This window comes from Haemorhous mexicanus, chromosome 28, assembly GCF_027477595.1.
Source record: "Haemorhous mexicanus isolate bHaeMex1 chromosome 28, bHaeMex1.pri, whole genome shotgun sequence".
In the NCBI taxonomy this organism is placed as follows: Eukaryota; Metazoa; Chordata; class Aves; order Passeriformes; family Fringillidae; genus Haemorhous; species Haemorhous mexicanus.
Window position 1 is genome coordinate 3,100,637 of NC_082368.1, and position 15,798 is coordinate 3,116,434.

The window sequence follows — 15,798 nt, forward strand, 5'->3', positions numbered from 1 at the left end:
GATTGGGCCTTAAATTATATACAATTAGTGAAGTCCTTTCTTACTTCTATTTCCCACTTTAGTTCTTGAAATTTGGTGTCTGCTGAGTCCTGTTTTAGGGCTTTTTCTAAACCCAAGACTGAGAATTTTGTTAACAGTGCAATAAAAATAACTTCATAGTGTTACAAGGAAACATTAAAGACTTTTTTGTGTGTGTGCTGCTCTTTTCCTTAAAAAAAAAAAAATACAGACATTGTTTCTTTAAAAGGCTCCATCTGCAAATCCCATTAGATGTGCATATAAGGTTTCAGATGATTAATAGCTGCCTGCTTTGCTTTGGTTGGAGGGGCTGGGGGTATGTGTGTTAACCCCTCCCTCCCCTCGCTCACATTTCACTTCACAAACTTGTCCCTGTCTCCCCAGCACAGCATTTAAAAAGTGTTTCACTCGTGCCCAGCTCTTCACAAGGAAGCAGCTCATGGCAATCCCTGCCTAAATCTGGTTGGCAATGAAGACCTCGAGAACCAGAGTTCCTAAAGCAGCAAACCTGCAGCAGCATCACAAGCAAACTGTTGTTTAGGGAGGAGAGAGGAGATTTATTCTCTAACATCTGGAGGAGTTCCCCTCTGCTTCTCTCGTGCTTTTGGAGGCTGAGCTGTCAGCAGGCAGGAGCCCTGAGGTGTGGGCAGGACTGGAAGCAGATGGATCCCAGCAGCAGCAGCTGCATGAGCAGCCCACAGGCTCCCCCCCTGCTCTGGGGCTGTGTCAGGAGCTCCCACCCCGACCTGAGCACAGCTCCAGGGCTCAGCCACTACCCAGCAGCACCATTCTCCTTCCAGCAAAAAGCAGATTTCGCTGCTTACTCTGATTTCTCAGCCTCCTGCCTGGTGCCAGCTCCCCACAGCTTCCCTCAGGAGCAGCACCCCTCCTTCCAGCACCCTGAGTGGCACCTGGCAGCACCTGAGGCCACAAGAGGAGCAAATCCAGGGCTGGCCTTGGCTTCTGGAGAGTCAGAGGGCAGCAGCACCAGCCTCGTGAGTGTGGCTGTGGATGAAGATGATGAGGCACCAGCAAATCCTACAAGTGACTCTGAGAAAAAGCCATCCAGAAGGAAAAAGGAGAGCTCAGGTAGGTGATGTGAATTCAGGGTTGTGGGAGAGTGCAGGAGATGGAATGAGAACACCTGGTGAGACTGGGACTTAAGAAAGAAAACTGCTGAGCAAAACATTTCATAATATTTCCTGGGGAAGCTTTAGACAGTAACAGGATTGTAACTAACTGTCTGATTCTTTTTCTGGTCTTTGTATTTCACTCCTGCAGATCTTGGGTACTGAGCTAGGCATTTTAGCACATTTGCTGGAACTGAGCAGAGTCACATGGCATGTACACACAGAACTGCAAGTCCTAGGATGTGGAGTTATCCCTTCACACCTGCCATTTGTCTGAGCAAAAGAGAATGGCAGAGAGCAAAGATCCCTCACCTTGAGCTGCCTGTGGCAGCAGGGAATGTCACACTAGGGATTTGACATCTCAATTTTGGTAAGGAGTACCAGAGGCAAAGTCTTCCTTTAAATATAAATTCTGTTTGGGGTCACTAAATGTTAAGTATTTTAACCTCTAAAAGTTTGCCCATCAGTACAATGTCCAACAGGGCAGAAAATGTTCCTGGTTTTCATGGTGTCATCCTAGCTAGCAAAACACATTCTTTCTACAGTGTGAAAATCAATAATTTCATAGTTATACAAACTCTGAGTTGCTGATATCTCAGATCCAAATCAATGAAATATGCATAAAATTGTTTTTCCTTAGGAAGCTGTTAAAATTTAAGATGCTTCTATGCATTCAAATGCCATAATATTCACTTACAACCTACAGTGTGCTTTTCCCCACAGCCCTGCTACCAAGTGGAGACTATTTTCCAGCAGCCTCATTTCACAGGAAGAGAATGCAGGGATAAAAATATTAATTGATTGATTTCTAGGTTCTGCAGACACGTGTAGAATTTAAGTTCATTTATACTGAAAAAGCATGTTTAGGCAAAATTTTCCCAAATGCAAAGAAGTTTAAATAAAATAACAATTTGAAAGGTGAACAACACTTTCATTAAAACATCATAGGTAAACAGCAGATTTCAGCTTACTCACATTAGAGGGATATCTTTATCCTTAAAGAGACTGATTCCAAAGCTCATCTCCCTGTTTTAAATAGAAGAAAAAAGTTTCTTTATTCTCCCTTACTAGCACTCTTCACACTTTTTGTTCATCCTTGCTGCTGTCCTCTGCTCTCTTCCTTTCAGGGAGCTGTAAGCAGTGACATCCCTGAGAGCTCTGGGCTTCCACCTTCCAGTGACCACTGCAGCCCTGGGGAGAGGCAGCTGCTAAATTCAACCCAGTATTGAAGCTGCTTGGCATCCTGGAAGGAGACACATTCCCCTTTTTCCCCTTTTTCCCTTTCCCCCTTTATCCCTTTATCCCTTTTTCCCTTTCCCCCTTTATCCCTTTTTCCCTTTCCCCCTTTATCCCTTTTTCCCTTTCCCCCTTTTCCCCTTTTTCCCTTTCCCCCTTTTCCCCTTTTTCCCTTTCCCCCTTTATCCCTTTTTCCCTTTCCTTAATTTCCCTTCCTTTCCTGAATTTTCTTTCCTTTCTTCCCTGAACTTCCCTTCCTCTCCTTTCTTCTTTTTCAACTGGCAGTACAGTAGGAAAAACCTGCCCAAGATGATTTGTCCTTTCACACATTTGTCATTTCTCACATTCTGTTGTCAAAACTGAAGCAGCTGGGCCACATTTCCACCTCTGGAATCCCACAGAACCTCAAGCCATGGATAAGGATTATTTCTCTTGACAACACCCTGTGGCACACAGTGTGGGTGAGAGATTCCAAGCTACACACCCCACTATCCAAATATCCATTTTAAATTACTCCCACAGTGAAAGCTGCCCCTTGGAAAGGGAGTCCTTCCCACAGGGCTGTGAGGAGCTCCCAGGTCCTTTGCATTGGCTGTAGTTTATTGTCTCTCTGTGTTCAGAGGAGATGGGATTTCCACCAGCTGTCCCACCTCTGTCCTCCCAAAACCAAGGCTGGCAGCACCACTCAGTCATGCTGAGCTTGAGGGGACATAAAGAAATATCTTAAAACTTCCACTGAGCATTGCAAGGAGTCTTTTAGATCTCTGCAGCTGCACGTGTTCACCCACATCAGCATAACCTCAAATCACAGCAGTGTGCTTGCCTCTTAGAGAACCAGAACTCGAGCAATAAGGCAGAAAGCAGCAGCAAGTCAAGGAAGGAAAGGACAGCTTTCACCAAGGAGCAGCTGAGGGAGCTGGAAGCTGAATTTGCCCACCACAACTACTTGACAAGGCTCAGGAGATACGAGATAGCTGTGAACCTGGATCTCACCGAAAGACAAGTACTTCCCAAACCCCAAACCCTCCCCAGCTCCTCCTTCCTCCCCCACAACTTCTCCCTAATGCTAAAAAGCAGATGATGTCACTCTAGGCTCTGCTTTTGCAAAGGCACAGAAGTATTTTAAAACCAAGCCTCCACATTCTTTCCAACACCTTTGTGTGGTGGTGTTCACAGGGGTCCCAGGACGAGGGAAGAGATGAGAATCTTGGCTCCATGTTTCAGAAGGCTGATTTATTATTTTGTGATATAGATTATACTAAAAGAAAATTATATATTAAAACTATACTAAAAGAATAGAAGAAAGGATTTCATCAGAAAGCTAGCAAGGAAAAGAATGGAATGAATAATAAAATCTTGTGACTGCTGACAGCCTTGACACAGGTGGCTGTCACTGGTCATCAAGTAAAAACAATTCACATGCTGGGTAAACAATTCTCCAAATCACATTCCAAAGCAGCAAAACATGGAGAAGCTGAAGCTTCTCAGCTTCTCAGGAGAAAAGATCCTGACAAAAGGATTTTTCATAAAATATGTCCATGGCACCTTCGTTACACATTTCTGTAAGTAGTTAATAATTTAATTGTGTTTCTCTCCACTAAAGATAGACCTGGGAATAACTGGTCTCTGCTGAGTTCTTGTTTAGCACCATTCATTGGTGCATATTGATATGTCAAGGTTTACATATGGAATGTGGATATCACCTTAGACTTTGACAAACAGGAAATTATTGGAATTAATATTTGATATGTGCATTCTTCCTGGGTCAGGTGGTGTTTGGATAAGGAAAGAAAATTATACAGAGTTTTGTGGAGAGAGGTATTTCTGTTCTCTCATTGTCATCTCAGTCCAAGTTTCCTTATCAAGGCTAAGTGGACAGCAGAAGAATTGTGTAATTATGTGAGGCAAATTAAAATTCCTGAAGCATTAGATTGGATGGCCTAGATGTTAAAAATACATGAGAGGCACTGTGCCCTATTTGACATGAAGATTCTAGGCAAAGCACTTGTACTACCTTTGAGGGTTTCAGAGGAACATCTGTGTGGAGCATTTTAGAAAGAATTGTTTCAGTCTGTGTTAGAGAGATGGATTAGTCAAACTCTGTTCACCTTTTCTTCTAGAATGCCACAAATGATCCCTCTACACACTTATGCATAACTCTGCTTTATACAGCTCAGGTTGAGGCAACAAGTAATTATTTTCTCTTTATCACCCAGGTCAAAGTATGGTTCCAAAACAGAAGAATGAAGTGGAAACGTGTTAAAGGTGGGCAGGCAGTGCCCCCACACGAACATGACACAGAGGATGTGGACTCTGCTGCCTCCCCCAGCTCTGAGTAATCCGTGCAGCAGAGGGAGAGGAGCTTGGAGAAAATCATTGGTTGGAATGTGGGTGCAACTGCTTAGAATCAGCTACACAATGAGACCACAGTCTTTAAAAGGTGATGATGCTTGAGGTTACAGAGGCAATTAAAGAGCACAGGAGGGAAAAAGCCAAAGACAGCATGGTTTTGATTTTTGTCTGTCAAACTGTCTTACTACCACAGATGTGTTTACAGAAAAAAACAACAACAGCAAACACTGAATATAAAACAGGAGTAATGCTGTAGAGACTCTCAAACATCCAGAAAATGCAGATTGTTAGTCAGCATCTGCAGCTCTGTTCTCATCCAGGCTTCCCCTGGTCACACCTCTTCAGTCTGCATTTGGATTTGACAATGCACATTTTCCCTCTGCCCTACTTGGAGAGAAATAAATACTTTGGTAGTCACTGATTTTTCTTGCACAATGAGCTGGACACCTGTATGAATAGACAATAAGATTACAAAAGAAAATGTGAGACTAAAAATAGATTTACACAGAAGTCTGCTCACCAGTTTCAGAACAGAGTCCAAGAAGGTCAGTGCCTTGTTGATGGCAGCAATTTGCAGAGGGAGATTTCTTCCAAGCTTACTGTAAATCCTGAAATTAAATTGCTAGATCTCAGTTTCAAATATTTTTTCAAAGCAGTCATTACCAAATGGCCCAGCAGGCACAGCAGAGATTGAAAACTCTCAACACAACAGCTAAAATATCCCTAGTTTGGTTTCAAGTTTTCCAATAAACTGCCACAGCACCACCAGAAGTCTTAAGAACACTTCAGAACACTCCCACTTTAAATTATTCCCACTTTTAACCAAAATTTATAGTGTATCAAATTATGATGATTTAGAAAAGCATAGTGCCTGCTCCCATTTCTTTTATTTCTTTTTGTTTCATCTACTAATGCCATATTTTAAGCAGAATTTTACACTAGTGTACCACTTGATGACCCTTGAGAATACTGAAAGTTTGGTTTAAATATTTCAAAGATAACCATTGTTTGCAGCTCCAGCCTTTCACCTTACTCTGATGCTGTTGTGGTTGCATGTGAACTGTAGATATGCTGGGTACAAATTTGTATATCTGGATTATATGTTTATAAAGCTGTTAGTGGTAATTCCACTTGTAAAAGATCTCAAAATTGATAAATGTCAATTTTTTTAAAAAAACAGGGATGCTGTATTCTTTTTCAAAGAGCTGCTTCCTGTATCTACCAAGAAAAAACAAACATTACATTCCTTCTCAACATTTCCAAGCTCTGATTGATGGATGAAATAAAAAAACAGTTTAGAGTAAATATTTGTGCAAAACCAATTTAAAAGAATAGTTATTTTTTAAAATAAATTATTTAAAATAAAAGAAACTTGAGCAGTTTGAGCAGCACTGAGAAAGTGAATTAGGTTGGTGTCTGGTTTCCCATACTGCATTTATTCTTATTATTTCCCATACTTGCTCTTATTCACTTTATCCAAAAACAACAGTTACACAAAACAAAATGCCAACACTCTTCTGCCCCTGGAAAAAACCAACAAACTAAGAAAAGACATCAGGGATGTGTCACACAGGGCCCCATGTCAATTCTGTGACTGTAATACCTACTGTATAATCAGGTATAATAGTTAGGGGTGTGCATGTTCTCTCTCTGAGCTAGACCTACCCCTGTCTCTTCAGATCTTGATGATAAGGAAAAATTACCCTCAAACATCTTCCTTGTGGTAGATATTTCAATGGGAGGAGGTCCAGACAGGGAGTTCTGGTCAGACCCCAGTTTCTGCAGCACTGAGAAGGGTGGGCAATGGCAGAACATCATCCTTTTGGCTACCAAACCAATGTTAGAAACAGGTCAATAATCTCTATCAATCACTGCTCAGCTGACATAAAACTAGTTGGCTAAAAAGTTGCCCATGCACAGATGAGAAGAAGTTTACTGTACCTTTAAGGACAGAAAATGTCTTTGGCTTTCCTTCTTGAACCTTGCTGCCTTCTGATTAGATTTCTGACTAAACTCTTGGCAGAGACTGAAGCAAGCTGTATTTTGTGAAGAGCTCTGGTGCTCAGATCTCCTGCCCTCTTCTCCTGGGACACAAACCACCATGGAGCAGGAGTTCTTCTTTACTTTTATCCTTGTAACCTCTTCAGCCATTTATGACTGTACATTTATCTCTGTACATCAGCTCCTCCCCACTGGGGTTAGAAAGTTTGCAACCTGCAGGAGCAGCTTCTTTTGAGATGAAAACTTTTGGGCTCTTGGCTACTCACATAAACCAAAACCAGCTCTTCACTCAGATGAGAGGCCAATAAATCTCCCCTTTCAAGGAATCTGTCAATGGTAGCATAATGAATCCTAATTCACTTTAAAACTAATCAATGGGATCTCAGCCTGTACCCCTAATTACAGCTCCTAAACAGCCCTTGCTCTGGATTTTGAGAAATAAGCTATGAGTCACCTGTGAGATCTTCTTGTGCTGGGGCAGTTTCTTCATTAAACCATCTGCTCACTCAAAGATTTTAGTGTTTTGAGAAGGAACATTTCACTCCTGACATCAAAGCATTTGACCTCTGAACCTCTGGTGCCAAGAGTCTCCCAGGGAAGTCCTGTTGTCTGGGAGCAAAGTCTTTGACCTGCAATTATTTTTGTCAGAAATACACATCAGGCTGCATTCTCCTCACAGAAGAGAGGGAAGCTACCTGGGGATGTTTGGCAATGTTTTCTCTGCCTTATTCTCAATAAACAATCTGAGCACACAGTCACCTCATTGTCACCGACATGTTTTATGAAAAATCCTTTCCTTAGGATTTTTCCTCCTGAGAAGCTGAGAGGCCTCAGGAACAAACTGTAAACAATTCTTATCTGCTGCTGTGGAATGCAACAGGTGGATCTGTGATTGGTCTTATGTGGTTGTTTCTAATTAATGGCCAATCCCAGTCCAGCTGTCCAGAATGTCTCAGTCAGAGACAAACCTTTGTTATTCATTCCTTTGCTATTCTTAGCAAACCTTCTGTAGAAATCCTTTCTTCTATTCTTTTAGTATAGTTTCAATATAATATATATCATAAAATAATAAATCAGCCTTCTGAAACATGGAGTCAAGATTCTCATCTCTTCCCTCATCCTGGGACCCCTGTGACCACTGTCACACCCCATGGCATCAGAGGAGTCTGGCAGGAATTCCCCAGGAAGAACAGGCAAGCAGGGCACTGAGACTGCCAGTGCAAACAGCCCACAGGGAGCAGGGATATCTGTACAAGCACAAAAATATGTGCTGGAGCCCTTGATATCTCTGCTGCCTCTTCTAAATAGAGCAAGAGAAGGGCTTTCCTCAGAGTCAGAGGCTTTATGGACTCTTTATCTGTCTAGCCATATGCCAATGGAGCAGAGGCCCTGATGTGTTTTACAGGTTCTGTATCCTCTGCTGTTAGTCCTCAGTTCCTCCAGGCCATTTTAGCCAAGGATTTTTCCAGTCCATGAAGCTCCAAAGATAACCCAAGGCCAGTCCAGTGTTGCCTTTAATGTCTCCAGGGATGGGGCATTCACAACTTCTTCTCTGGGCAGCCTGTGCCAGGGCCTCATCACCCTCCCAGGAAACAACTAAGGAGCCAAACCCTCCAGCTCACACTGTCTGGGAAACCAGAGAGCCCTTCAGCAAACATTTCCCAGCCAGAGATTGTGACTGGGGCATATTCTACATGAGCAAAGCTTACAAATCCTGCTTCCTGCAGGATTTCCTGTGCATGGAAACAGGCACACACAACAAATCAGGGCATTTTACAGAACACACCATTCCTCAATGACCCCATTTTCTCCCCCCACCTCTAGCAGTGCTCATATGAAGTTTCATCAGCCACTATCTCATATTTTGGGTAATTCCCTTCCCTTGAGGAAAGTGCAGAGCCCCTCCAAGAAGTTTGTCTGTTGGGTCCCCAGGACGAGGTGAGAGATGAGAATTGACTCCAAGTTCTCAGAAGGCTGATTTATGATATGATATGATATGATATGATATTATATTATATGAAAAGAAAATTATATACTGAAACTATATACTAAACTAAAGCTATATACTCAAACTATACCAAAGAAAGAGAAAGGAGACATCAGAAGGTTAGATAAGAATGAATAATAAAATTTCGTGACAGACTCAGAGTGTCTGACACAGCTGGCTGGGATTGGTCATCAATTAAAAACAATTCACATGCTGGGTAAACAATTCTCCAAAGCACATTCCAGAGCAACAAAACATGGAAAGCTGAGGCTTCTCGTCTTGCCAGGAGAAGAAATCCTGGTGAAGGGATTTTTCAGAAAGTATCACAGTGACATATGTCTGCATTAGTTACTGGGCTCAGCCTGCTGGATCCACACAGCTCCTCCAGGCAGATGGACAGGAAATCCACTTTCTTTCCATGCTTACAGCAGAAGGGCTTTGTCTGCCTGCATAAAATAACCTCAGGCTCTGCCTTTCAGCTGCACTCGTGAGTTATGATGGGGCTGCTCCCCTCAGCTCTGGCTCCAGGTGTTGGCTCCCCATCCCCACCCTCCCCACACACAATGGCACATTGTTCTGGTTCCAGCCTGCAGGAAGGATTTCCATCCAGCACCAGACTCTTACACCACTGTTCCCTCCCTCTGGACCATAATTGTTATTTTATTCTCTTCAATAACTCTTAGACAGGGATAAGCTCCCAGGGTTGTCTGGAAGCTCCTCTGGGAGCAGATTGCAGCAGAGATAATGGCAGTGAGTAACAGAGAGCAGGGTGACTTCATTCCATGGAGCTTTGAGCTGTGTTTCTCTTTCCTTATTAAAGAAAAAAACATTTTTTCAAGCCTCCCTCAGTCCCACTTTGGAGCAGGAAACAGCCCCATGAATTAACATGCTTCCTTACAGCCTTACATTTTTAGTTCAGTGAAAGTTTATGATGGCCCACACTCATCCCCAAGGATATTTTGTCACCCAGATGCCACATGTGAAGTGTTCCCCACACCCAGGAATTTGTCACCAGGTGAGTGTCAGCCCAGCAGTGCTACAGGTAAGTTGATGATTGTAAAGACACCCAAAAAAAAGGATTATTTCTTCCTTTCAATAGTCACCACAAACAGCCTAACAGTTTTATACTTCCATCTGCTTTTATATTCTATATTTATATACTTTATTTAAATATATTTTTATATTTATATGTTTTAATATATTACATATTATATAATATATAATATATAATACATTATATATTATAGAATACATATATATTATATATTATGTAATATATTATCTATTTCTATTTCTATTAAAACATATATAATACATTATTTATATAATTTATAAATATTGTATATAAATATTATTTAGAATATGTTGTATAATATATTATGTTATAAAATTTATATAATATAAATATAATATTTCTTATTTTCTCATCTGTATTTCTATGCTTTTCTGTATACCTATATTTCAACACTTTCCATCCTCTATTTCTTTCATGAGAGAGGATCAAGAAATATATATATATATATATATATATATATATATATATATATATGTATGTATATATATATGTGATATAACTGTTGAGAATCCGTGTAGTTTCCAATTCAGCAAAAAAAAAAAATCTGTCAGATCTAATTTAATTGCTCCATCCACTTTTCTTAGCTGAGGAGGACAGATCCCTGGTCCCAGTGTCAGGGAATCTTACAAATCTGGACTGGAAATTATTTTCCTGTAAATGTAACTCTCCATAATAATTATCCACAATTTTTACCTGAAGTTAATTGAAAAGGAGATTCTAGGGAAAAGTGTAGCTGAAGAAGCCAATCTTCATTCAGATACACAAAAATCCAGCACTCTATTCTCTGATTATACCTAAAAATATAAAGTATAAAAGTCCTGGCAGCATGGACTTGTGTCAGGCTACTTGCTGTCTTCAAGTCACCTGTATTTAGCTGGATTGAGTTATAAACTTCTATAAAATATCCCAATAAAAACAAATCCATTAAAAAGAGGATAAAATAATGAGGTGAGAAACTGTCTGTGTCAGGAAAAGCTTCCAGGCACATCTCTCACTGGTTTATTTGCAGGAGAAAGCACAGACACCACTGGAATATGTTTCACATTACAAGAATTAAGGGTTCTTGTCTGCACTGAGGACTTGTTTACACGGCTGGCTTCCAGTGTGAATCTGGTTTATATCCCCTGCATGCTCTGGGTCCTGCACACAGCCCAGCCAGGAAGTCTTCAATGCACACACTCAGAAAATATTTTCAACTATTGGAGCATTGAATAAATAAGCATGGAAAAAAAAATTCTACTGCAATAATGAAATTCTTCCTGTGCCTTTACAAGATTTCTGAAAAAACCAAGCTTCCCAATCCTGGCAGAGCTGTTTAAAAAGTCCAAGAAAGCCATAAGGGAAACAAACCCAGTGGAAATCCATCCATTTACCCCTTGAATTCTGCAGCACCATGAGAAATTATTTAAGGCCAGACTCTCACAGTGCCTGGCTCAGAGCAGGCCTTGTCTCAGAGACATTTTGTCATTTAAAATAGGCAAGTGTCAAGGGAATCATCAAAATGGTCAGAGTGTATTTACCCTCCTTCCCCAGGTGGGAAGTGGGGAGGTGCCCAGTGCAGGGAGAGCACTGATGGGGGAGCTGAGGCACCTGGAGCCCTTGGCTGCTCAGTATTGATCTTCTTCCTGAGATTAAATGTCACATTGGCTCACTAATGAACACATCACAGCTCCCTCTCTGTGTGCACTAGGAGAATTCCTCAGGCAGTACCAAGATGAGAGGGGAAGCTGGGCCTGAAACTTTCTAGAGCTTTCAGTGCACTCGATGATATTCTCAGTAATATGCTCTAATTTTTGCTCAGCCCTGAAGTCAGGTGTTTGGACTCAGGGATTGCTCCAGGTGGCTTCCAAATGAAAAAAAAAAATCTCTTCCAGTTGCAGTTGCTTTGACATCTTTTAGACACATGGATGTGTAGGAAAAATATAACTCACCATATGGAGAACAATGCAAGAGTGAAAATGTTGGATTTGTAATCTGTGTATAACTTCAAATATAAAACTGGGCTTGAATTTTCACTTCCTTCACAGTTGCCACGGCCAGCTTGACTATTTTTAAGAGAAAAATGATCTCTCTTTTTTTTTTACAGTCTTCTCTCTGCTGTAATTTCTTTGTGTCTCTGCCAGAATCCAGATGAGGTGATGCCAAGAAAAAGGATGAGCTCATTGCATTTAATAGTATGAGGTTTCACAAATAAAAACTACATTACTCAATGGAGAAGTAGTCAGTGGAATAAAGCAGGGTTAAAGGCAGGTAGTTTTGATTGGAAACAAAAAGAGTTCATTAGTTTCTCATGCTGGTTGTCATTAGTGAACTGATCTGATTAGGGATGGAGTTTTAGATTGTTCACCATTCTTGTATTGTTACTGCCCTTTCATGATAACATTAAAGAACAAGACAAACATTATAGGGAAAACAACACAGTGAAAGCAGTGAATTATAGGAAAGAGTAATCTGGATTTTCCTGTTCCAATCCAAGGCATAAATCTCAGCTCAGGAGCAATGGGTCAGCACTTTTTCCACAACTTTTTGATTTCTAGCATCACACTGAGCTCAAAAAGGTCTTATTCCAAAGAACATTGAATCCTTCTTAGTGGTGCTGAACCAGTTCAGAACAATCCTCAAACCTGAGGAATCTGTTGACCATCAGCAGAGCATTTTCCAAACACAAAACCAGAGGCACAGCCTCTTTTGCAGGTGCCATGCAGTCTTTGCCATGAAAATGGAAGAGCTTCAAGAGGGAAGGGCAGTTCAGGTGCACATCTGAGCTCAAGATGTGCTTGGCTGGGTGCTGGGTTTTTGCACGAGGTACAAGTGAATCATTTTGTGCAAGGCAGGCAGCCACAGGTGTCAGAGATCACCTCTTATGGGAGCAAAACTTCAATAAAACTCCCAGATCTGTGGTTTTCCTGTATCCTCATGAAAATCTTTACCTATGCTGCCAGGAATGCCATGACTGCTATCTGGAAAGGAACAAGAAGATATGATCCTTTCTGTCTCCTGCAGCACAACTGGACCAGAATCCCTGTGGTGTTCCCAGAGGTGTCTGCTCCAGTGTCTCACTGACACAAAATGACCTCATTTGTTATGGCTGGTGAGAGCTGAGAGGAATTAAATCCAGGGTCTGTAGTTAATTGGGGTCAGCTTGAGATGATTTATGACCTGAGGAATGTACTCACTCTTTACACTGTCATCCAAAGAGTATCAGTTGGACTCAGCAAGCTTTGGAATCAAATTGAAATTGGGATTTTCCAGAAAATGAGCAGTGGCAGAGGCAGGAGGGGGCAAACTACTGGGCAGATGAGGCTGCATCTGCAAACAAAGCCAGGTTCTCCTCCCACACTCTTGCTCAGTTACCCTCCAAGCTGTGATTTATTGTGATTCAGAGGAGAGATGGAATAGGTCCATCTATGCCAAGGAGATTTCATCTGTCTGGAATCTGACAGGAAGAAAAAAAACCTTTGAAACTTTCAGAGGAAGCTGGGATTTGTCCCAGTTACAGGGTCCCTGTGTTCACTCAGCCAGCTCATGTTGGCAAGCTAGGCTCACAGGAAAATAGTGGCTTTTGGATGCTCTTCCATCAATCAAGAACCTGAGTTTGGTCCCCAGATGTGGCATTCACATTCTCTGAAATATCCCTTTGCCCAGGATTTTCTCCTGGGAAGCTGAGAAGCCTCAGAGAAAAGGAAAACAATTCTTATCTCATTTGCTTCTCCTGTGTTGTGCCCATGTGGAATGTGTGTGGAGATTGTTCACCCACAGGTGATTGTTCCATTGCATTCTGGTGTTTACCCACAGGTGATTGTTCCATTGCATTCTGGTGTTTACCCTCAGGTGATTGTTCCATTGGTTTCTGCTGTGACTCATTTGTTATTTTGTTATTTATTATTTGTCATTCTGTTTTCACTCTTTGGCCAGCTGGGGCCAAGCTGTGTCAGGACTCTGGAGAGAGTCACGAGTTTTCATTTTTATCTTTTCAGCCTTCTCTAAGTATCCTTTCTGTATTCTTTAGTATAGTTTAGTATTGAATTCTTTAATATAATATAGTATTATAACATAATAATAATAATGTAGTATCATAAAATAATAAAAATAATATAGTATCATAAAATAATAAATTTTAATTATCCTTCTGAGAACATGGAGTCAGATTGATCATTCCTTCCCTCATCTGGGGGGAACACAAATACCAAACCTCAGCAGGAGCCTTCAGCAGCTTCCCCGTGCCTTTGGCAGGATATCCTAAACAAATATCTGCCTTTCTTTGTGGAGTTCAGCAAAGGATTACAGCAGAGTTACTCTGGTTTCAAGTTCAGAACATTTTATCACACTTCAGCAGTTAAGTTAAAGGTGAAAATAGAACTATTCAATACTGGCTTTCTTTGGAACAAAATCACAGTTTCTTTTTCTTCCCTAATTAGGACTTCATTTTTCCTAGCTTCTTGTCCTGTTTTGGATTACACAAGATGCAGCCATTCTTGTGCCTACAGAAACGACTGACTGGAGTTTTTCTTCTTTGTTTGTATTTTGGAGGTTTTGTTTTGTTTGTTTGTTTGGGGGGTTTGGGTTCTTTTTTGTTTGTTTTGGGTTTGAGGTTTTTTTGGGGGGGTTGGTTTTTTGGGGTGTTTTTGGTTTTGGGTTTATTTGTTTGGGTTTTTTTTTTTTAAGTAGAAAAACCATCTCAATTCTGCTAATGTTCATCAAAATAGGCAGAGAAAGTGAAGGAGAGACAGAAAACTTGCTGTAATGCCAGGAGTGGAGGTTATAAAAACCCTTTCCAGGGTTCCTGTGCTTCTTATTGAACAGCTTTGCTCTCACACACCTTAACCTGCCAGCTCAGGGCAAGTGCATCCACCCTTCCCCCTCCTGCTCCCTGGGGGTGGCTCTGCATTCCACACAGACATCAGCCCAGAACATCAGGGAATTGCCTTTTGCTCAGGAAAAAGAGTGGCCATTAGAGAAGTGCTACATATTGTAATATTGGCTTTTCACAAATATTAAAATGAGTGCTATGTGTATAATGCTGAAGTAACTTTGCTATAAAGATATAATTTTTATTTCTGTTAACTACACTAAAACATAGTAATAAAATAGCTAATATAAGTTTGCTTGTATTAAAATACCAACTTAGTTAAGCTAACAGCAGTTGTATTGTATTATATTATACATATAATATATATATTATTACTTTATATATAATTATAATATATATTATATTATATTATATTATATTATATTATATTATATTATATTATATTATATTATATTATATTATATTATATTATATTATATTATATTATATTATATTATATATTATATTGTATTGTATTGTATTGTATTGTATTGTATTGTATTATATTGTATTGTATTATATTGTATTGTATTATATTGTATTGTATTATATTATATTATATTATATTCTATTCTATTCTATTCTATTCTATTCTATTATTATAATATAATATAATTATATTATTGTTATTATAATATTGGATTTTTATATCAGATAGATAGCTAAGACTATCCTATATATATCATAATACTGGATTTTTGCAGTATTAAAATGGATTTTATATGTGTGGTGTTAAAGTAACTTTGTTAGAAAGATATCATTTTTATTTCTGCTGTTAACTAGACTTAAACATAGTAATAAAATAGCTAATGTAAGTATGCTTGTGTTAAAATCCCTACTTAGTTAGGATAACAGCTGTTGCATTGTATTATACATATTATATGCAGATTATTATGTTATTATAATGTATATTGTTATATTTATAAGTATATTATTGTATATTATAATATTGTATGTTATAATATAATATTATGATATTATTATATTTGATTTTTCTATCATATATATATATGATTAACCTAATGGATTTTATGTGTGTGGTGGTAAAGTAACTTTGTTATAAAGATATAATTTTTATTTCTGCTGTTAATTAAATGTAAACATAGTAATAAAATAGCTAATGTAAGTATGCTTGTGTTAAAATACCTAC

At 39.7% G+C, this 15,798-nt stretch overlaps 1 protein-coding gene across 1 annotated transcript; it reads left to right on the forward strand.

The window, feature by feature from the left end:
- The first annotated feature begins 680 nt into the window (after window positions 1–680).
- MEOX1 (mesenchyme homeobox 1) lies at window positions 681–4,723 on the forward strand. The gene is made up of 3 exons (XM_059869054.1): window positions 681–1,107; window positions 3,215–3,387; window positions 4,601–4,723. The coding sequence occupies exons 1-3, from the start codon at window positions 681–683 to the stop codon at window positions 4,721–4,723; spliced, it is 723 nt and encodes a 240-aa protein (XP_059725037.1).
- The last annotated feature ends 11,075 nt before the right edge of the window (window positions 4,724–15,798 follow it).

Bases quoted from the DNA above. Each gene is read 5' to 3' on its own strand.
- MEOX1 (XM_059869054.1), top strand. From the start codon at position 681: ATGGATCCCAGCAGCAGCAGCTGCATGAGCAGCCCACAGGCTCCCCCC. The intron at 1,108-3,214 runs GTAGGTGATGTG...CTTGCCTCTTAG, and splicing joins AAGGAAAAAGGAGAGCTCAG to AGAACCAGAACTCGAGCAAT. The intron at 3,388-4,600 runs GTACTTCCCAAA...TTTATCACCCAG, and splicing joins TGGATCTCACCGAAAGACAA to GTCAAAGTATGGTTCCAAAA.